Source organism: Schistocerca cancellata, chromosome 7 (assembly GCF_023864275.1).
Source record: "Schistocerca cancellata isolate TAMUIC-IGC-003103 chromosome 7, iqSchCanc2.1, whole genome shotgun sequence".
Taxonomy (NCBI): domain Eukaryota; kingdom Metazoa; phylum Arthropoda; class Insecta; order Orthoptera; family Acrididae; genus Schistocerca; species Schistocerca cancellata.
Window position 1 is genome coordinate 368,758,802 of NC_064632.1, and position 18,238 is coordinate 368,777,039.

The 18,238-nt window shown below is 34.5% G+C and overlaps 2 protein-coding genes across 3 annotated transcripts; both read left to right on the forward strand.

Moving 5' to 3' along the window:
* The first annotated feature begins 4,625 nt into the window (after positions 1-4,625).
* LOC126092407 (uncharacterized) lies at positions 4,626-9,921 on the forward strand. Of its 2 annotated transcripts, none has more exons than XM_049907981.1 (2): positions 4,626-5,347; positions 5,426-9,921. In XM_049907981.1, the coding sequence occupies exon 2, from the start codon at positions 6,312-6,314 to the stop codon at positions 9,885-9,887; it is 3,576 nt and encodes a 1,191-aa protein (XP_049763938.1). In that variant the 5' UTR covers positions 4,626-5,347; positions 5,426-6,311; the 3' UTR covers positions 9,888-9,921. The 2 variants fall into 2 exon arrangements, with proteins under 2 accessions (XP_049763938.1, XP_049763939.1); XM_049907982.1 differs by having other exon boundaries at positions 5,442-9,921.
* Positions 9,922-17,308: 7,387 nt separating this feature from the next.
* On the forward strand, positions 17,309-17,887 carry LOC126092778 (putative inhibitor of apoptosis). Its single transcript, XM_049908506.1, has one exon. It carries the CDS (start codon positions 17,309-17,311, stop codon positions 17,885-17,887), a length of 579 nt encoding a protein of 192 aa, XP_049764463.1.
* Positions 17,888-18,238: the final 351 nt, after the last annotated feature.

Sequence of the window (18,238 nt, forward strand, 5' to 3'; positions counted from 1 at the left end):
TTGTCAATTTTCTATCAGAAACGAAAACAAAAAATTAACTGTGTTTGTAGTAAAGTACGCTATGGAAAAAATTTCATTTTCATATATTCGAGAAACACCTTTGAAACTAAGAAACAGTTGTACAAACAAATATGCATAGTGTACAAAGGTATAAGTACCGTATCCGAATTATGAAATAGGATCCTGGACAGTTTCTACACGCTCGACGCAGCCGCTTTTGCGTGTCTACAACGGGGATGTGTAAACGTCTCTATGGCAGCGTCTCTTCATAGTACGAGGGCGAGTCAAATGAAAACCTTAAATTTGTAATAACAAACAGAAATTTCGCATCGTTATCCTGTAAGTTGGTAAGCGTGCTACAAACAGCGTGCAGAATGGCCTGTAGGTGGCAGGATAGTGCAGATGCACACATACCGTCGCAGTATCAGTATAAAGATAACTGTCGCACTTGCGACTTGTACCAGGGAAGAACAGCGTTCTGTTATTCGGTTTTTGCGTAGTGAAGGTGTGAAACCTATTGAAATTCATCGACGAATCAAGGTTCAGTACAGTGATGCATGTATGTCACAGCAGCAGTTCTACGAATGGGGTAGGAAGTTCGCAAATGGTGTGACTTCAGTGGAAGATGCTCCTCGTCCAGGTCAGGCACAACGAATTGTGATTTCACAGAACACTGCAGCAGTTGAAGCCACAGTGAAGGAAAACAGCCGAGTGACACTGAATGACATTGCAGCATGTTTACAGATTAGTCATGGGTCAGCACACCACATTGTGCACGATGTGCTCCAGTTTCACAAAGTGTCTGCAAGATGGGTGCCACGGCAGCTGACTGCTGAAATGAGACAACGACGTGTTGATGCCTGTGAAGAACTTCTTTGGCGCTTTGAGTGAGAAGGTGATGGCTTCCTTGCAAGAATCGTTACATATGAAACAATCACAGACCTGCATTTTGAGTGTCGTCCTCATCCACCATACTCACCAGACCTTGCCCCAAGTGATTTCCATATGTTTGGACCACTCAGAGAAGAATGTGAGGGAAGAAGTTCGTTCTGATGAAGAGGTACGCCGTGCGGTGCATGAGTGGTTGCGCAGACTACCAAAAGAATTTTTTTCTAAAGGAATTTATGCACTTTGTAAGCGCTGGAGGACTTGCATTGAGAGTGGGGAAGATTACGTTGAAAAGTGATACAGCTTTGTACCACTTCTGCACAATAAATAATATTTATAAAAATATTTAAGGTTTTCATTTGACTCACCCTCGTATTATAGACGAGTAGTGGAGCAATGGGGCTTCAAGCACCAGCGACGTCACAGCCTATCTCTGACGTCACAATGACGTAATGTTGACGTCACAATGACGTAATGATGACGTCATAATGATGTAATTATGACATCACATTCACAACCTATCTATGACGTCATAATGACGTAACTATGACGTCATAATGACGTCATGATGACGTAATGATGAATTACGTCATAATGATAGTGTAATATTTTTATGAAGTTATGATGACATACTTGGAGGACTTTTGCCAACAGCGTTGACCTTATTTCCACATGTTTTGATACTGACCTTACATAATATGATGTCTTTAGCTCACTGCGACATCATTTTTTTATGAAGTCATGATATACTTGGTGGACTTTTGCCAACAGCATTGACCTTATTTCCACATGTTTTGATACTGACCTTACATAATATGTCGTCTTTAGCTCACTGCAATATTGTTGACAGTGCCACAACCTACATAGCTATATTTTGTTAAGTCATGGTGATGTACTTGATGGCACTGACCTTACGTAATATTCACACACACACACACACACACACACACACAAACACACACACACACACACACACACACACACACACACACACACACACACACACACACTGAAGTGACATTGAATTTTTTCATATATATTCTGCATGTATAAAGAACAGCAGACATGTGTAAATGACATCACTTTTCTCTAATTACACAACTCAATATGACACAACGTGCCATTGCTAATGAGCTCCATCGTAGTGCTCGAAAAGTGTATCCTAGGCGGACAGTTATTACCAAAGGACTTGATGACTTGCATCAAGCTGATTTAGTGGAAATGAGTGCATATTCTAAATACAATTCAGGTTACAAGTATATACTAACACTGATTGATGTGTACTCGAAATATGCTTGGGCAGTTGCTTTAAAGACCAAGTCTGGAGATGAAGTTACTAAAGCTATTAAGAAATTGTACAAACACAGTGAGAGAGTGCCTGCATTTTTACAAACAGATTTTGGAAAAGAGTTCTATAATTCAAAATTTAAAATGTTAATGATGCGACTTAACATCCATCATTATTCTACTTATTCCAATCTGAAGGCTTCAGTTGTTGAACGTTTCAACAGAACATTAAAAGGACTAATGTTTAAAGAATTTACAGCTACAGGCTCTTACAGGTGGATTAACATTCTACCACATTTAATTGATAAATATAATAGAACAAAGCATTCCACAATTAAGATGCGACCTTGCGATGTTAATGATAATCACCTTTTATCCACAGTATATAATAAAATACGTACCATAGACAAATCAAAGCAGAAATTTAAAGTAGGAGAGTTCGTAAGAATCAGTAAAAACAAAGCCATTTTTGATAAAGGATACACACCAAATTGGTCTACAGAAATATTTAAGATAATTGGAGTCCAAGAAACAAATCCTAGGACATACACTCTGCAAGATTTTGAACTAAATAATATTGCTGGCGCGTTTTATGGTCATGAATTACAAAAAACAAAATACCCCAATACTTATCTAGTAGAGAAAGTATTGTACAGGAAAGGAAATAAAGCATTTGTGAAATGGTTAGGCTTTGATAGAAAACATAACAGTTGGATTACAGTAACATAACATGTAATTTTATTATATAAAATTACAGTTTTTTTAAAGAATTACATAAAATTACAGTTATGTTTTAAAGATATACCAAACAAACAACTGCTTCTTCAAGTTCCTAATAGTTATACCACAGATGCACACCATCAAACAACACATCAGGAATTTTAAAGCATTTACAAAAAAGGTCTGAATACTAGGAAATGAAAATAAGCTTCACAGTTTTCACAGGAATCACAATTGTCTAACAGTTCACACTTGCCTGTTTTAGTATGGGTCCATTACACTCTTTACACCACACTGTTTGACATCATTTTTTAAGTAGTACTCTTTGTACCACTTCACCAGCAGATTTGTGTTCAATTTCGCAGTTACTGGTTGGTACCTGCCAATGCCATTCAGCATACGTAGAGCATGTAGTGAAGGGCAGCCTTTCTCCTCCGCATTAGTTATTAGGCAGTCAGGTAAGAACTCTCTTACCCATTTCACTTTTTCAGTACCTTTAACAAGTACAGTGCAGTTTGTTGGTACCACTGATTTGATAGAGTTTAATGCACTATCCAGTGAGACTCCAACTGAATTAATGTTGTAGTGGTGATGGTTCTCTGCCAACCATTTTGCTGATTCGATATCAAGTTCGTAATACGGTGTTGTACATTGAAGAATGTAACTTCCAGAGGCAAACACTGTTCCATCATCGCACAGCATTTGGAATGCTAAGTCCTTAGGAACAAATTCATTCGCACATGTCTTGAAGCCTTGACAGTCGAAGATTACAGTATACATCTTGAAAGAAGTTTACACACACACACACACACCAGAATGGTGAAGAGTGAACTGACTAATATGCTTCACAAATTTGTGGTATAAATACCATTTTAGTTTGGTTGAGGAGATAATTTACAGATAAATAAATATAACGCCTTCAGTTCATTGCAATGTCGTAAATAGCTTCCACTTTATTCCGTCCTCCAAGGGTTGGATATATAATAAAGAGCTGAGTATTTTTAAGCAGTGTGTTGACCCTATTGTCATTAGCTCATTGCAATGACGTAAATAGCTTCTTCTTTATTCCCTCCTCCAAGGGCTGGCTTTATAATAAAGAGATTAGTATTTTTAAGCAGCTTGTTGACCCTATTGTCAACCTTTTGCATACGCTAAACATTTCGTTAGACAACAGACTGATACCACTTATCGATTAATTATGAGTTGCTGGTTGGAACTAAGACCACCAGCTCGCTGACCTATGAATAACGTTTTCAAAGTGCGTTTCTTCATGGATTTAACAAATCATTACTTTTATTGACCTATGTAGATAATCCTATGCTTGTGGTAAACATTTCGTTAGCCAAGAGACCAGTATTGCATATCGTTTATTTAGCAGATACTGGGTGTAATTAAGACTACTAGCTCGCTGACCTATGGATAACCCTTTGCATGTGGTAAAATTTCATCAGCCAGCAGGCTGACGTCACAGTTCAAGATGCTGACCTGATGGATAATCTGTAAACATTTCGTCAGCCAACTGACCGGTATCAAATCGATTAATTAGCAGGCTTTCTGTTATAATTAAGACTGCTACACTGTTGACCTATGGATAACCCTTTGCATGTGATAAAATTTTATCAGATGGACCAGAATTGCATATCGTTTAATTAGCAGACACTAGGAGTAATTAAGAGTACTAGCTCGTTGACCTGTGGATAACCCTTTGCATGGGGTAAAATTTCGACCTATGGATAACCCTTTGCATGTGGTAAAATTTCATCAGCCAGCAGGCTGACGTCACAGTTCAAGATGCTGACCTGATGGATAATCTGTAAACATTTCGTCAGCCAACTGACCGGTATCAAATCGATTAATTAGCAGGCTTTCTGTTATAATTAAGACTGCTACACTGTTGACCTATGGATAACCCTTTGCATGTGATAAAATTTTATCAGACGGACCAGAATTGCATATCGTTTAATTAGCAGACACTAGGAGTAATTAAGAGTACTAGCTCGTTGACCTGTGGATAACCCTTTGCATGGGGTAAAATTTCATCAGCCAGCAAGCTGATGTCACAATTCAAGCTGTTGACCTGATGGATAATCTGTAAACATTTCGTTTGCCAACTGGTTGGTATCACATCGATTAATTAGCATGATTTCTGTTATAATTAAGACTGCTAGATTGTTGACCTATGGATAACCCTCTGCACGGGGCACAAATTTCATCAGCCTGCAGGCGGATGTCACATTTCAGCACGTTGACCTGATGGATAACCTTTTAGTTTTGTAGAAGCTGCAAAGCATTAAATCTTCTAACCTTCTGGATAACCTTTTAAGTCAAAAAAGTGGAACTTTAGAGATATCCTGGTGGAGTGTGTATATAAGCTCATTCACAGATCAGAGAAGTTAGAGTTCTACAAGTCAATAGCTGTGTTATTGATCTTGCTGCAAAGACCTACCAAAATGTACGTATATGTTATTGCTTTAAGCATAGTTAAGCATTAACATAAAGATGAAATAGTTTATATTATATCTTAAGATAGGAATCCTTCATTGCAGAACCTTAATGCTCTTGGCAGTGGGGCTAGCATACAGAAGGCAACAACAAGGTTGTCAACATTACCTATAAATGAGAAGTTCATAATACTACGAGCAAAAAGGGTTACTACACCCTTTGGACCAGCGGTGCTTGTGGAATTAGAAAGCACAAAAATCTTTCTTCCTACTCGGTTTTCTAAGATGAGCGATGAAGATTTGGAGTACCTCAACAGTGGAAAAGTTCATTTAACATATACTGGAAGAGTTGAGGAAAATAATATGGACACAGTTAGTTTTTGTGTAGACTAAGAAGAGTGTTTATAGTGTGTTTTATAGTGTGTTTTGTAGAGTGTTTTATAGTGTGACTAATTACTTTGCGTTTAGAAAGAAGAAAAATGTCTTTAGAATTTAATAAAATATGTGGACATGGGAATGTGAAGGTTGTAGATGTTAACACTTTTGTGGATGATGGGTGTGATAGAAAACTTAAAGATGAGGATACACTCAACTTCAGATTTAGATTACACAGTGTCAGTAACAATTTCTTAGAATATAAAAGGCTTCTGGAAGAAGTAATTTTGAAAGAAATAAATGACAAGTTCTGTAAAGGTGAGCATTACTTAGCTTATCTGAGATACAGCAAACTCCAGTGTACTTATGAGACTGAACTTTTCGTATTCAATCCAAAAGAACTTGGAGTACACTACTTCAAAGAATTGTTATATATATTACAGACATCTTCGATATCAGATTCTGTGTTCTGTAGATATGACCAATGTGAAGCAGAGTATCATTTGAAAACGGATTTCTCAAACAGAGAAATCAAGTGTGTATATTCAAATTGTAAGCATTTATTTCTCGGTACAGATAGACTGTACAAACTGTGGGGACATGGCTACTAGTGCTCTACCGCAAAAGCGAAGAAGTGAGGAAGCAGATGTAGAATTAGAATGGACTGATAGACAATCAGCATTCCGAAAACGTATTTGTACTGGTGAAATATATAATCACAACATTCAAGACCCTCGACTTTTTTTGGAAAGGTGTTTTCCATTGTTTAAAACAAATGTTGAAACAAAACATCAGGCTTTGAAAATCAATTGTTCTCTTTTGTGCATATTCCTCTCACCAATATCTGCTGAGGAAAAGGAAATTTATATTTCATCTAAAAATAAAGAGTTTTTTATTTCTGACGATATATATGCATGGTACACAGAACATGTTGTGGAGGCAATCATGAAAAAATTTGATTCATTTCAAGAGAGAGATTCAGGTTTAGCATTAAAGGAAATTGTAAAGCTTTGTGTAAATCTTAATGTAAATAAAGGCTTTCGAGTTGGGAGGAATCATGAATTGCCTGATGTAATTAGAGACAAGAGAGCGGTAGTTAGCATACATAGTAGTGATAATGAATGTTTTAAATGGGCAGTGTTATGTGCTTTGTATCCAGTGAAACAGAATAAGTATAAGTTGTCTAATTATAAAAAATTTGAAAATGAACTTAATTTTACTGGAATTCCATTTCCAATGGAGTTTAAATATCTTACTCAATTCGAGAGGCAGAATCCTGGTATATCAGTTAATGTCTATGGAATTCAGTATGATAATGGTGATTGGATGGTTGCAAGGAAAAATATTACTCAAAATAAAGAGTTTAATTTTGTACCTATACATATAAGCAAACAAAGATATAATAGGCATGCAAATTTATTAGTACTTCAAACTGCTTTTTCTAATATTTATCACTTCTACTGCATAACCAATCTATCTCGTTTGATGAGATCTTCACTAACAAGCCATAAACAATCGATTCACTTCTGTGAAAGATGTTTGTGTTACTTTTATACAGAGGATAAACTGAAGGTGCATTTGGCAGATTGTATTAAATTTCAGGCTGTGAGAACAGTAATGCCAAGTAAAGAAACTAAAACTATACAATTTCAAAACTACTGCAATAAGGAAAAGGTACCATTTGTTATTTATGGTGATATTGAATGTATGTTACAACCTCTCACAACATGTTCTCAAAGTAGTGAGAGATCTCATTCAGAACCTGTACATGTTCATGTTCCATACAGTGTTGCAATGTATGTACATTGTACTCATGATGAAAAATATTCCAATTTTTACTTGTATAGGTGGTTAGATTGTATGAAGTGGTTTACTGATAATCTAAATGCAATTTCGGATAATATATTACAGTACTTTAAGAATAAAAAGCAATTACAGATGAATGATCAGGACAAAGAATTCTTTGAAAACGCTAAAACATGCCATATATGTAAAAAACACTTCCTACCAACTGATGTAAGAGTCAAGGATCATTGTCACTTTACTGGAAAATTTCGTGGAGCAGCACATCAATCTTGTAATTTAAATTATAAGCCTAGTGTGATAGTACCAGTAATATTCCATAACTTAACTAACTACGATGCTCACTTTCTTATAAAAGATTTATGTGAATGCAAGGTATCTGATGAGGAGAAGGAAATTTCAAAAAAGAATGAAAGCCGTGTCACCTTAATACCTACAAATACTGAAAAATACAAGTCATTTACAAAATATGTGAAAAAAGTAATAGGTGATAGATCATTTGGCTTCATTAAATACCGATTTATAGACTCTCTAAATTTTTTAGCTTGTTCATTAGAAAAATGTGTCTCATATATGGATAAATGCTCTTTACAATTAACAAGAAAATACTTTAATGATGAAGATCAGTTCAGTTTAGTATGTCAGAAAGGTATCTTCCCATATGAGTATATCACTGATGAAATGAAATTGCAAGAAACAAAACTACCACAGAGAGAACATTTCCAAAGTCTTCTAACAGGCGAAACTGTATCACACTTAGAGTATAAACGTGCATTAGATGTATGGACTCTTTTTAAATGTAAAACTATTGGAGATTATTCAGATATATACTTAAAATCTGATGTTCTATTGCTAGCTGATGTATTTGAAAATTTCAGAAAATTATGTCTTGATACATATAAATTAGATCCTGCTCATTATGTAACATCACCAGGTTTAGCTTGGGATGCTCTTCTTAAATCTACTAATGTAATATTGGAGTTAATTACAGATGTAACCCAATTACAATTTGTTGAAAGAGGAATCAGAGGAGGTATTGTTCATTGCTCACACAGACATGCTGTAGCTAATAACAAGTATATGAAGAGTTATGATTCTTCTAAGGAAGAATCATTCATTGGATATTTTGATGTAAATAATCTGTATGGGTGGGCAATGATGCAATACTTACCTGTTGGTAATTTTAAGTGGTTAACATCAGATGAGGTACAAACATTCAATGTAATGAATGTATTGGATGAAGCTGATGTTGGATACATATTAGAAGTTGATCTGAAGTATCCCAAAAAATGTCATGATCAACATCAAGATTTTCCTTTGTGCCCTGAGAAAATGAAATCTCCTAAGAGTAATAGTAAAGCCCCACCTAGATTAATGTGTACACTTTATGATAAAACGAAATATGTTTTACATTACAGAAATCTTAAACAAAGCCTCTCTTTAGGTCTTGAATTAGAAAAGATTCACAGAATTCTATCATTTTCTCAGAAGGCATGGATGAAACCATATATTGAAATCAACACAAGAAAAAGGATTCAAGCTAAAAACGATTTTGAAAAAAACTTTTTTAAGTTAATGAATAATAGTACCTTTGGTAAGACTATGCAAAATGTAAGAAAAATGCGAGATGTTCGATTGGTAACATCATGGAATGGTAGGTATGGTGCAGCAGCATATATTGCCCAACCAAATTTTAAGAAGAGGGTTATTTTCGATGAATCTTTAGTTGCTATAGAAATGGCAAAAACATCAGTAGTATTTGATAAACCGATTGCGGTAGGAATGACAATCCTTGACATTTCTAAAACAAGTATGTTTAACTTCCATTATAATTATATGTTGAAAAAGTATCCTCTACAAAAAGTGAAAATGTGTTATACTGATACTGACAGCTTTGTATATCTTATATCTACAAGTGATTTGTATAGTGATATCAGACCCGACATTAATTGTATGTTTGATACCTCAGGATATCCATCTGAAAATAGATATAGTATTCCAATATGTAACAAACGTGTAATTGGTTTAATGAAAGATGAATTTAATGGAGAGATTGTAACTGAATTTATTGGTCTAAGAGCAAAAATGTATGTAATAGATACTGATTCTCATTCTACTATAAAGAAGGCGAAAGGTGTGAAACGTGCATCTCTGAAGCAAATAAGTATTGATGACTATCGTAGTTGCATATTGGATAATGTACCAAAAATGACTACACAATACACTATTCAATCTAATTCTCATATAGTACACACTATAAAGCAAAGAAAATTAGCATTAACATATGATGATGATAAAAGGTATGTGGAAAAAAATGGTGTATATACATTACCATGGGGACATTATAGGATAGAAAAACTTTCGGATGTATAGCACAATATGTCATTATCAAAACTTGTGATATGTAAAATGTATACCTATAAAGTTAATAAAAATAGCAAGTCTATATAAGTTGTTCAGTATTTTATTAAAAAAATAAACCTTATCACTTACATTCACATTTAACAATTATCTCTAACATCATTGGCATGAAGTCGATAACAATATTGGTAACATTTTAAATATTCATCATCTTGCATACATTGTGGTAACAGTTTAAAGATTTGTGGAACCGAGATTAACTTAGGTAAGAGCTTGACAGGAAATAGATAATAATCTAAACCATTTAGATTCTGAGGTTGTCCCAGTTTTTGATATATTCTAAATATAGTTTTACAAACATTTATTGACTTTAACCATTGAAACACCATAAAAACGTCGCACTCATCTTCTTGGAAACCATAATCTTCAAGTTGTATGAGATTTAAGTCATCTGGAATAACATTCTTCAAGCACCGTAGAATTTCCATTTGCAGATGATTTCTAGAGTATGCAATTGTTTTACACTCACTGTGCGCTAGAACCAAGGTTCTTATAAGACTTTCCAGTGTACTTGCTGAATAAGGTACAGTATGAACACTTAATATTTTTTCTGCATCCTCAATCAAGTTCACCATTAAATAAGTCACAATATTGTGTCTTGATTCAATGATTATTACCTTATTCATTTTGATTCAGTCTGTTACAAGAGCGGTACTAACAGTAGAATATAATTTTATAAGCTTATATCTGCACACGTTTTATCACACGGTTGGTAGTGGGGTTCATATCAATAATAACATCATGTATTACAAGACAGTATGCCATTGTGTTTCTTTTAAAAGGATTCTTTGTTTCTACCTCAATCTTCATATCTATTATGGAGGATTTTATTGATTCATTTTGATGTGAACAATCAATAACAAATATGGGGTTGTTATGGAATTCAATTGGACTCAAAAGTGGTTTACTTAATCCGTTATGAATATAATATGAAGGCTGAAATCTTGAATATAAATCGTATGCTTGAGCCAATGTTTTGGTTTCAAAATCACATAGAAAGTTTTCTTCTGGATATCGCACAGAATTTAAATACACTTTCAAATTTGTTATATCTACACTATCAAATATACTAGAATCTTTGTCATAGGCTTCCCTATCAACTTGAAAACCCAAAATTACATATCTAGCAGTTTCCAGATTTGTTGTGAACTTAATTTGCCAGGACCAAAAATTAATCTCTGGTGCTATGCTTTCTATTAAATCCCAATGACGAAAGGCAAGTCTTAAACTTCTATCATTTTTCAAAATATTCCACAATGGAATTTGATTTTTATCTGCTACATGCACATGAGGCATTTCCCACCACACTTTTTCCAGTATTATTTGCACATCCGGATCTGATTTAGTTGCTAATACAGAAGATGCATCATTCCTGTTACGAATTAGAACTAATTCATGTCGTGCATTGAGTATAATTTTTTTATAATCTTCGCAAAAGCCAAATATCATTTTCAAAGGAATACAGAAGTTGAAATGACCTTTACTATCTACAAGTTCTTTGATGTTTTCAACTGAGCCCCATCCTGCATTTAACAGTATATTGGAATGATCAGGTGTAAAAGATGCAGTTCCCTTCAGAAGTGTAGTAATTCCAGGATTACGAACATGGTCAACAACTTCATTATTAAGACGATATTGAAGTTCTGAAAATAAGAAAAGTGCACAGTTTTTGCCTAAATTAGCATCAGTTGCCTTAGTTTTAGCAGTATTTACTATTTTTCCTTCAATGAATAATCTACTTTCCGAAGGTAATAAGTAACTGTTTTCATTTTGAATGACAATTGATACTGAATCATTATACCCAAATACTGATTGTCCATAAGGTTTGTATGCATGGTTCTCAATTCGATGAATTGAATCATCGAAAGTAATGTTTTCACGAACATTCAAAATACTGCTCATCGTTCCTTTTTCACTGTTTAGCAATCCACGCAGAAGTGTTGTTACCATCTATGGTGTTATAGTATTTATACTAATTTGTACCCTAATGACTTCAATAGCTGTTTACTGTATATAGTTAAAAGCTTTTTTTATTTTTTCTTACTTTTTTGATAGTGACACCACTTCCATTACTAAAATTACAGTTCTCCTTATACACAATTCCCATTACTTAATTCGTCTCAAGTGAAGTCTAACAGTTATTTCGTCTTCATCTAGTGGTACAACATGCCCGTCTTGGTCACAAATAGATATTATCAAATCTGTTATGTATCTTTTAATGACTGGCATATAAATGGGCAAATTTGGTGTTTCCACAATCTTATATCCTGGAGCTACTGTTGGCCAAAACTGGTGAATAACATGAGAAGGTTCACCATTAATATAGGAACCACCTGATATATTACATTCTATATTTAAAACATTTATGTTCTGAATATTCACTGGATGGTTAGCTGTTGATACAATTCTATGATCTTTATCGCCTTTAATCACTCCTTTTGTAAATCCTAGAAGGGATCCAAGATTGTTATTTAAATCAAAGTTTAGTGTAACATTGTGCTTTATTTTGCATCGATTAAGATGTTTATCATAATCAAAGTCAAGAAAAATTTTGAAAGATGAACTTGCTAATTTTGCATTATATTCATTTGTTTGTATTAACAGTTCAGAGAAAATATCTTGCAATTCGTATGAACCAGTTGGAATGACAAACTTCTGGAATATATCATCACGTTTAGAAAAATAGAAATTGCAATTCTGTGGAGTAACATTAGGTATCGAATTGTACGAAAAATAGTTCAGAAGCGCTATTTCATAGACACCATTTGATACATCCAATGCTGGATTAAATTTTGTTACCAGCACTGATTTTTTTCCACTAGCAGTTAATGTCTTACCTTGTCCAATATCCATTGTGAGAATGCATATGTATGTACACTTGTAGCTCCTTTTATTCTTTACAAAGAAATTTCAAACACAGGTGACCACAATTGTAACTATTAATTGCTTGAAAGGTATTGTAATTATATTTAAAAGTGCAATGATTCAAATATTTTAAGATTTCACAAGGTGGTGGTAGATTACCAAAGCTATCAAAGTAGTAGACAGTATCATTCTTCTTTTTGTATGCAACCCAGTGTGATCCAGGCTCTTTTGAAGTGTTCAAGTTCACAATTGCACTTTCAAATTTTTTTGCTGTTTTAGGTAATGTGTCTCTCATGAAAACACCTCGGAAATTATGTATTTTCAACTTTTTTGCATAGAATCTCAAATCGATATTTGTAAGAGGTCGATCTGGTAAGATCAACTGAATTTTTTTTTTTTTAGTTCCTTTATTTAGATAAAGTCCCATACCATTCTTTTTGTATGGGGTTAAATAAAGGCCTTTACCCTTTTGCAAAGCTATAGCTTCAATCTTTCTATTATGTTGTTGCATCTCTGCCAACTGCTTATGAGCACTTTTTGCATCATTAACTGCTTTAGCTATACCAGAGGCTCCACCTGCAAGACTTCCAATAGCAGAAAGAGCTGCAAAAATTGGAATAAGAGGTAAAGCACCACCTGTTTTTGGAATAGGTATAAAACGAGTCTTATTCTTTTGTAAATTTTCAACTCCTGTTTTTCGAACACTGTCTACCGCTATTTTATGAGCAATCTTAGCTGTACTAAGAAGATTCCCATTCTTCTTTAATCCCTTCATAGCTCTACCTACCTTTGTAATAACCTTCTTCAATGTGTCTTTCTTCCTCCTTGAAGAATTTTTTGCACCCATCCCCAATTTAACTTTTGCTTTCATTGTTCCTGCAACTCCTAATGCCGCCAGTTTCTCACCAAGCTTTGCAGATTTCGCTTTAACACGTTCCCAAGCTTTCTTTGCTAACATTTCATCAGCTTTATGTCTTTGTGAAAGATTATCTGGAAATGTGGCGTATGCTATGTCATGCTCTTTACATGCATCATCTAGTGGATTGATACCACGATCACCACGTTGTAATCTCTTCTGTAGTTTGGTACCTGGACCACAATAATTGTATCCTGGTAGGTGCAATTCTATAGGGAGTTTGTTAATAGCTGTGTTTAAAATACCTCTGCCAACCTTCCTCTGAGCGTGTCTAGCCATTAAATGATTAGGTTGGTAGGAAAAATCTACTTTTATATACATTACACCAAGCATCTGTAACACTTTTAACCAACATGCGCTTGAAGAAACATGTACTCCAACTACCAGTTACAAATATTTCATTTGATAATGCAGATGGTAAGAGGAAGAAACATGGTGATTTGTTACCAGATACTGTGCGATGCATTATTTGCGGTCCCTCAAATTGTGGAAAAACTAACGTTGTAGTGAATCTTCTAATTCATGAAAATGGTCTAAAATTTCAGAATCTTTATATATATTCAAAATCGTTGCATCAAGCGAAGTATAAATTTCTCACAAACATATTATCCGGGCTTGAAGGGATCAAATTCTTTACATTTTCAAACAATGAAGATGTTATTTTACCTGATAAAGCCTTACCATCTTCAGTTTTTATTTTTGATGATGTTATATGCGACAAACAGGACAACATAAGGGCTTATTTTTGCATGGGGCGACATTATGATATTGATTGCCTTTACCTATGTCAGACATACAGCCGGATCCCAAAGCAACTGATTAGAGATAATGCTAACATGATTATACTATTCAAACAAGATGAGTGTAATTTAAGGCATGTATACAATGATCATGTTAATACAGATATGGATTATGCTCAGTTTCTAAACTTGTGTAAACAAGTTTGGGATAGTGACCCACACAGTTTCTTAGTTATCAGCAAAGATGATAAAATTCACAATGGACGTTATCGCAAGAAGTTTGATGAGTACTTTTGCATTTAAGAAGACTTCGCATTACTTTTATTTTAGTTTGCACAATGCAGTCCTCTGGAAACGTTCAGCTTGTTCTCTCTGAACCACAAGCAGTGAATGATGTAGCTACAAAGCAATATGTTGACAATTTCTTAGCTTCAATCAGTAAAGGGATTCCACAGCTAAAATCATTTTTCAGTATACTACATCTTTCACATGATGCAGTCAACTTTGGAAACAAACGTGTTTCAGGTTTGCGAGATCCACTGGAGAACAGTGATGCATCTACCAAAAAGTATGTTGATAGTTCCATAACTAGTCTTAGAAGGTTTGTTGACAATATAGTTACCTGGAACAAACTTAATGTTGTTTTAAGTGCATTAGATGTCTTAAGTGATTCTATCAGACTTAACTCGAAACGCATTAGCAACCTTTCTTCTCCTAAGGAAAATAATGATGCTAGCACAAAGAAATATGTGGATGATTCAGTTATACAGCTTAAGAAGCAGTTTGAGCAAAAAATGGACTTGAAAAACAAGAGCATCTTAGAGTCAGATGATAGAACCAATATCATACGACTTAAAGGTAAACGACTAAGTGGGGTCATAGATCCATTAATATCAAATGATGTGGCTACAAAGGGTTATGTGGATGGAAAATATAATCAGTTAGAAGTAAAAATCAGACCACTCGTCGATTCCTATAAGATTCCTCAGAATGATTTATTACTGAATAATTTATCAGTCAGGGAAGGTGTTCTTGATATAAACAATATGAGAATTGAAAATGTTTTGTATCCAGTTAATATGTATGATGCTGTTAATAAGAAATATGTTGAAAATATTGTAAAAAAAATCGATCATAAAGTAACATCTATGTTAGAAAATGAGAATAATATTCGAGTTAAAATGTCACAGCCTAATATAAATATGTTAGATCTCTTTGATGTAACAAATCGAGTGTTTGATATACGACATAAGCGTCTTGTAAATTTGCGAGAACCAATAATAGAAACTGATGTAGCTAACAAAGCATATGTAGATAAAACACTCTCTAAAGTAAGTCAGAAATTCATTTTACGCATAGATAGCATACCTTCCACAAATCCTAATTCTATACAATATTTGTTACATAATGGGAAGTATGAATATGATATTCCTTATACAGGAACTATGAAACTACGCTCAGCATCACCTGATTTGGAAGTGATTACATTTGTACACAATGGCAAGGAAACTGAGCTTGCGTTAAATGTACCTTTAAGTGTAAAGGAAGGAGATAAATTCAGTTTTAAACAACCACACCCATTTCAATTGGGAAATTATGGTCTTCATGTGGAATTTGAGTATGAGGTAATATAAATATGCTGTAATTTGACTATATTTCTCAGATGAGACGTAACCTCAGTACCTGTTTCAATCATTATCTAGTGCCAACCATACAAATAACTTGAAATGCTTCAACAGGCTGTAAACCGCAATATAAAATTGAAAAGGCAAATTATGTCTGCTAGAAGAAATATACGTAAAAAATTTTTATCCCTTAAGGAAAAAGAGATTAAAAGAAAAAAACAATTGGAGGAAGAATTGAAGCCAGTTTCTGATCCTCTGAGAGAACTTGTTTCTATTAGTAAAAGAGAAAAACTTTCATATCCTACATTTACATCATCTCATTATAAAGAGGAAGTGAAACCAGAAAATCTTATTTCACCTGATGTTATATCATCCGATCAAGAGGAAAAAGTGGAAGATGATGTGGAACCAGGTATTCTCACTCCACCTGATGAGACATTAGTATCATCAATATTAAGGCAAATTCCTCCTAAAGAACGTGATGAAGTGTATGGTATGAGATATGACCTCCGTAATGGGTGGATGATAGGGAATGAAAAAGCGATAATTGATGGAGCGGATATAATCATTAATGATGTAACATACAATGGTTCAAAAGGATTATATAATCTACTTCTTAGAAAAAAACCTGTAGCTAGAAGCTATACAAAATCTGATCTTCTTACGTATGCAAAAATTTTAAAAGCTACCAATGCCCATAAGAAAGGTTATTCTGCTCATAAACCAGTTAATATTAATAACAGTATAAAATATAAAACAATCATACGACGCATTCTTCATTTAAATCGGTCTGATGTAAGCGAAGTTCGAAAATCATCTCGAGCAAATTTACTAAAAGCACATCGTCAGCTAAGTGAGGAAACTTTGGAAAGTGAACCTAGTATTCATAGTGGTAAAGGAATTACTGTAGATGAGAAAGAAACAGAAGGTAATGTTCCAGAAGTAAAACAATGGAAGACACATAGCAGTAATTTACCTCCTGATTATGTGTACTGGGATGACCCAAATGAACTTGTTGAACGTCTTTTCTTTTTGCATGGGTCAAAAGCAGCAGGTAATTCATCACATGACAATGAGATTATTTCTATTGAAGAAGAATTACGAGAAGCTGGAATAATTATGTAAGAATTGGTTATCTAATCATTAGAATATATAAAGAGCAAATAACAAGTCAGTAACCGCATAACACATGTGCACGTGCACTAAGAATTGTAAGCAGGCTACACAATGTACCCTACATTTGCTGAGCGTCTAAAGACTTTTGAGAATGGTAACTGGCCCATCGACTTTTTGAAGCCTGAAGACGTAGCAGAGATGGGCTTCTATAGACCAAATCACAACAGTAACGATGATACTGTAAAATGTATGTATTGTAACATTGAAGAGAGTAACTGGCAATTGGATGACATACCATTTCTGAGACATATATGTCCTGCATCATACCATCTTGCAGGTATCAACACATGTTGTCCTTGTTGTACAGTTAAAAAACTCTCTTTCATGCATACAGCACAACCAGCATGGCCTCAGTATTGCTGTCAACAAGTACGTCAACAATCCTTCCATGATTGGCCCTCGTATATCCCAGTAAAGGCTGAAGAACTGGCTGAAGCAGGTTTCTTCTACTCTGGTACTGCTGATCACACGACCTGCTTCTACTGTGGTGGCACACTGCATGATTGGGTTGATGGTGATGATCCATGGAGTGAACACTATCGCTGGTTCCCTCGTTGCATGTATTTATGGTTGCAAAATAAATCTGATCTGGCAGATGATGAAGTAGATTTAAGTAAAAGTGTAAAATAAATTAATAACATTTTGTAACAAAATTATTTTTCTTGCATTAAATGATATCTGAATAAACATATAAGCTTGTTTTTATTGCATACCTTGTGTGTGTGTGTGTGTGTGTGTGTGTGTGTGTGTGTGTGTGTGTGTGTGTGAATATTACGTAAGGTCAGTGCCATCAAGTACATCACCATGACTTAACAAAATATAGCTATGTAGGTTGTGGCACTGTCAACAATATTGCAGTGAGCTAAAGACGTCATATTATGTAAGGTCAGTATCAAAACATGCGGAAATAAGGCCAACGCTGTTGGCAAAAGTCCTCCAAGTATGTCATCATAAATTCATAAAAATATTACACTATCATTA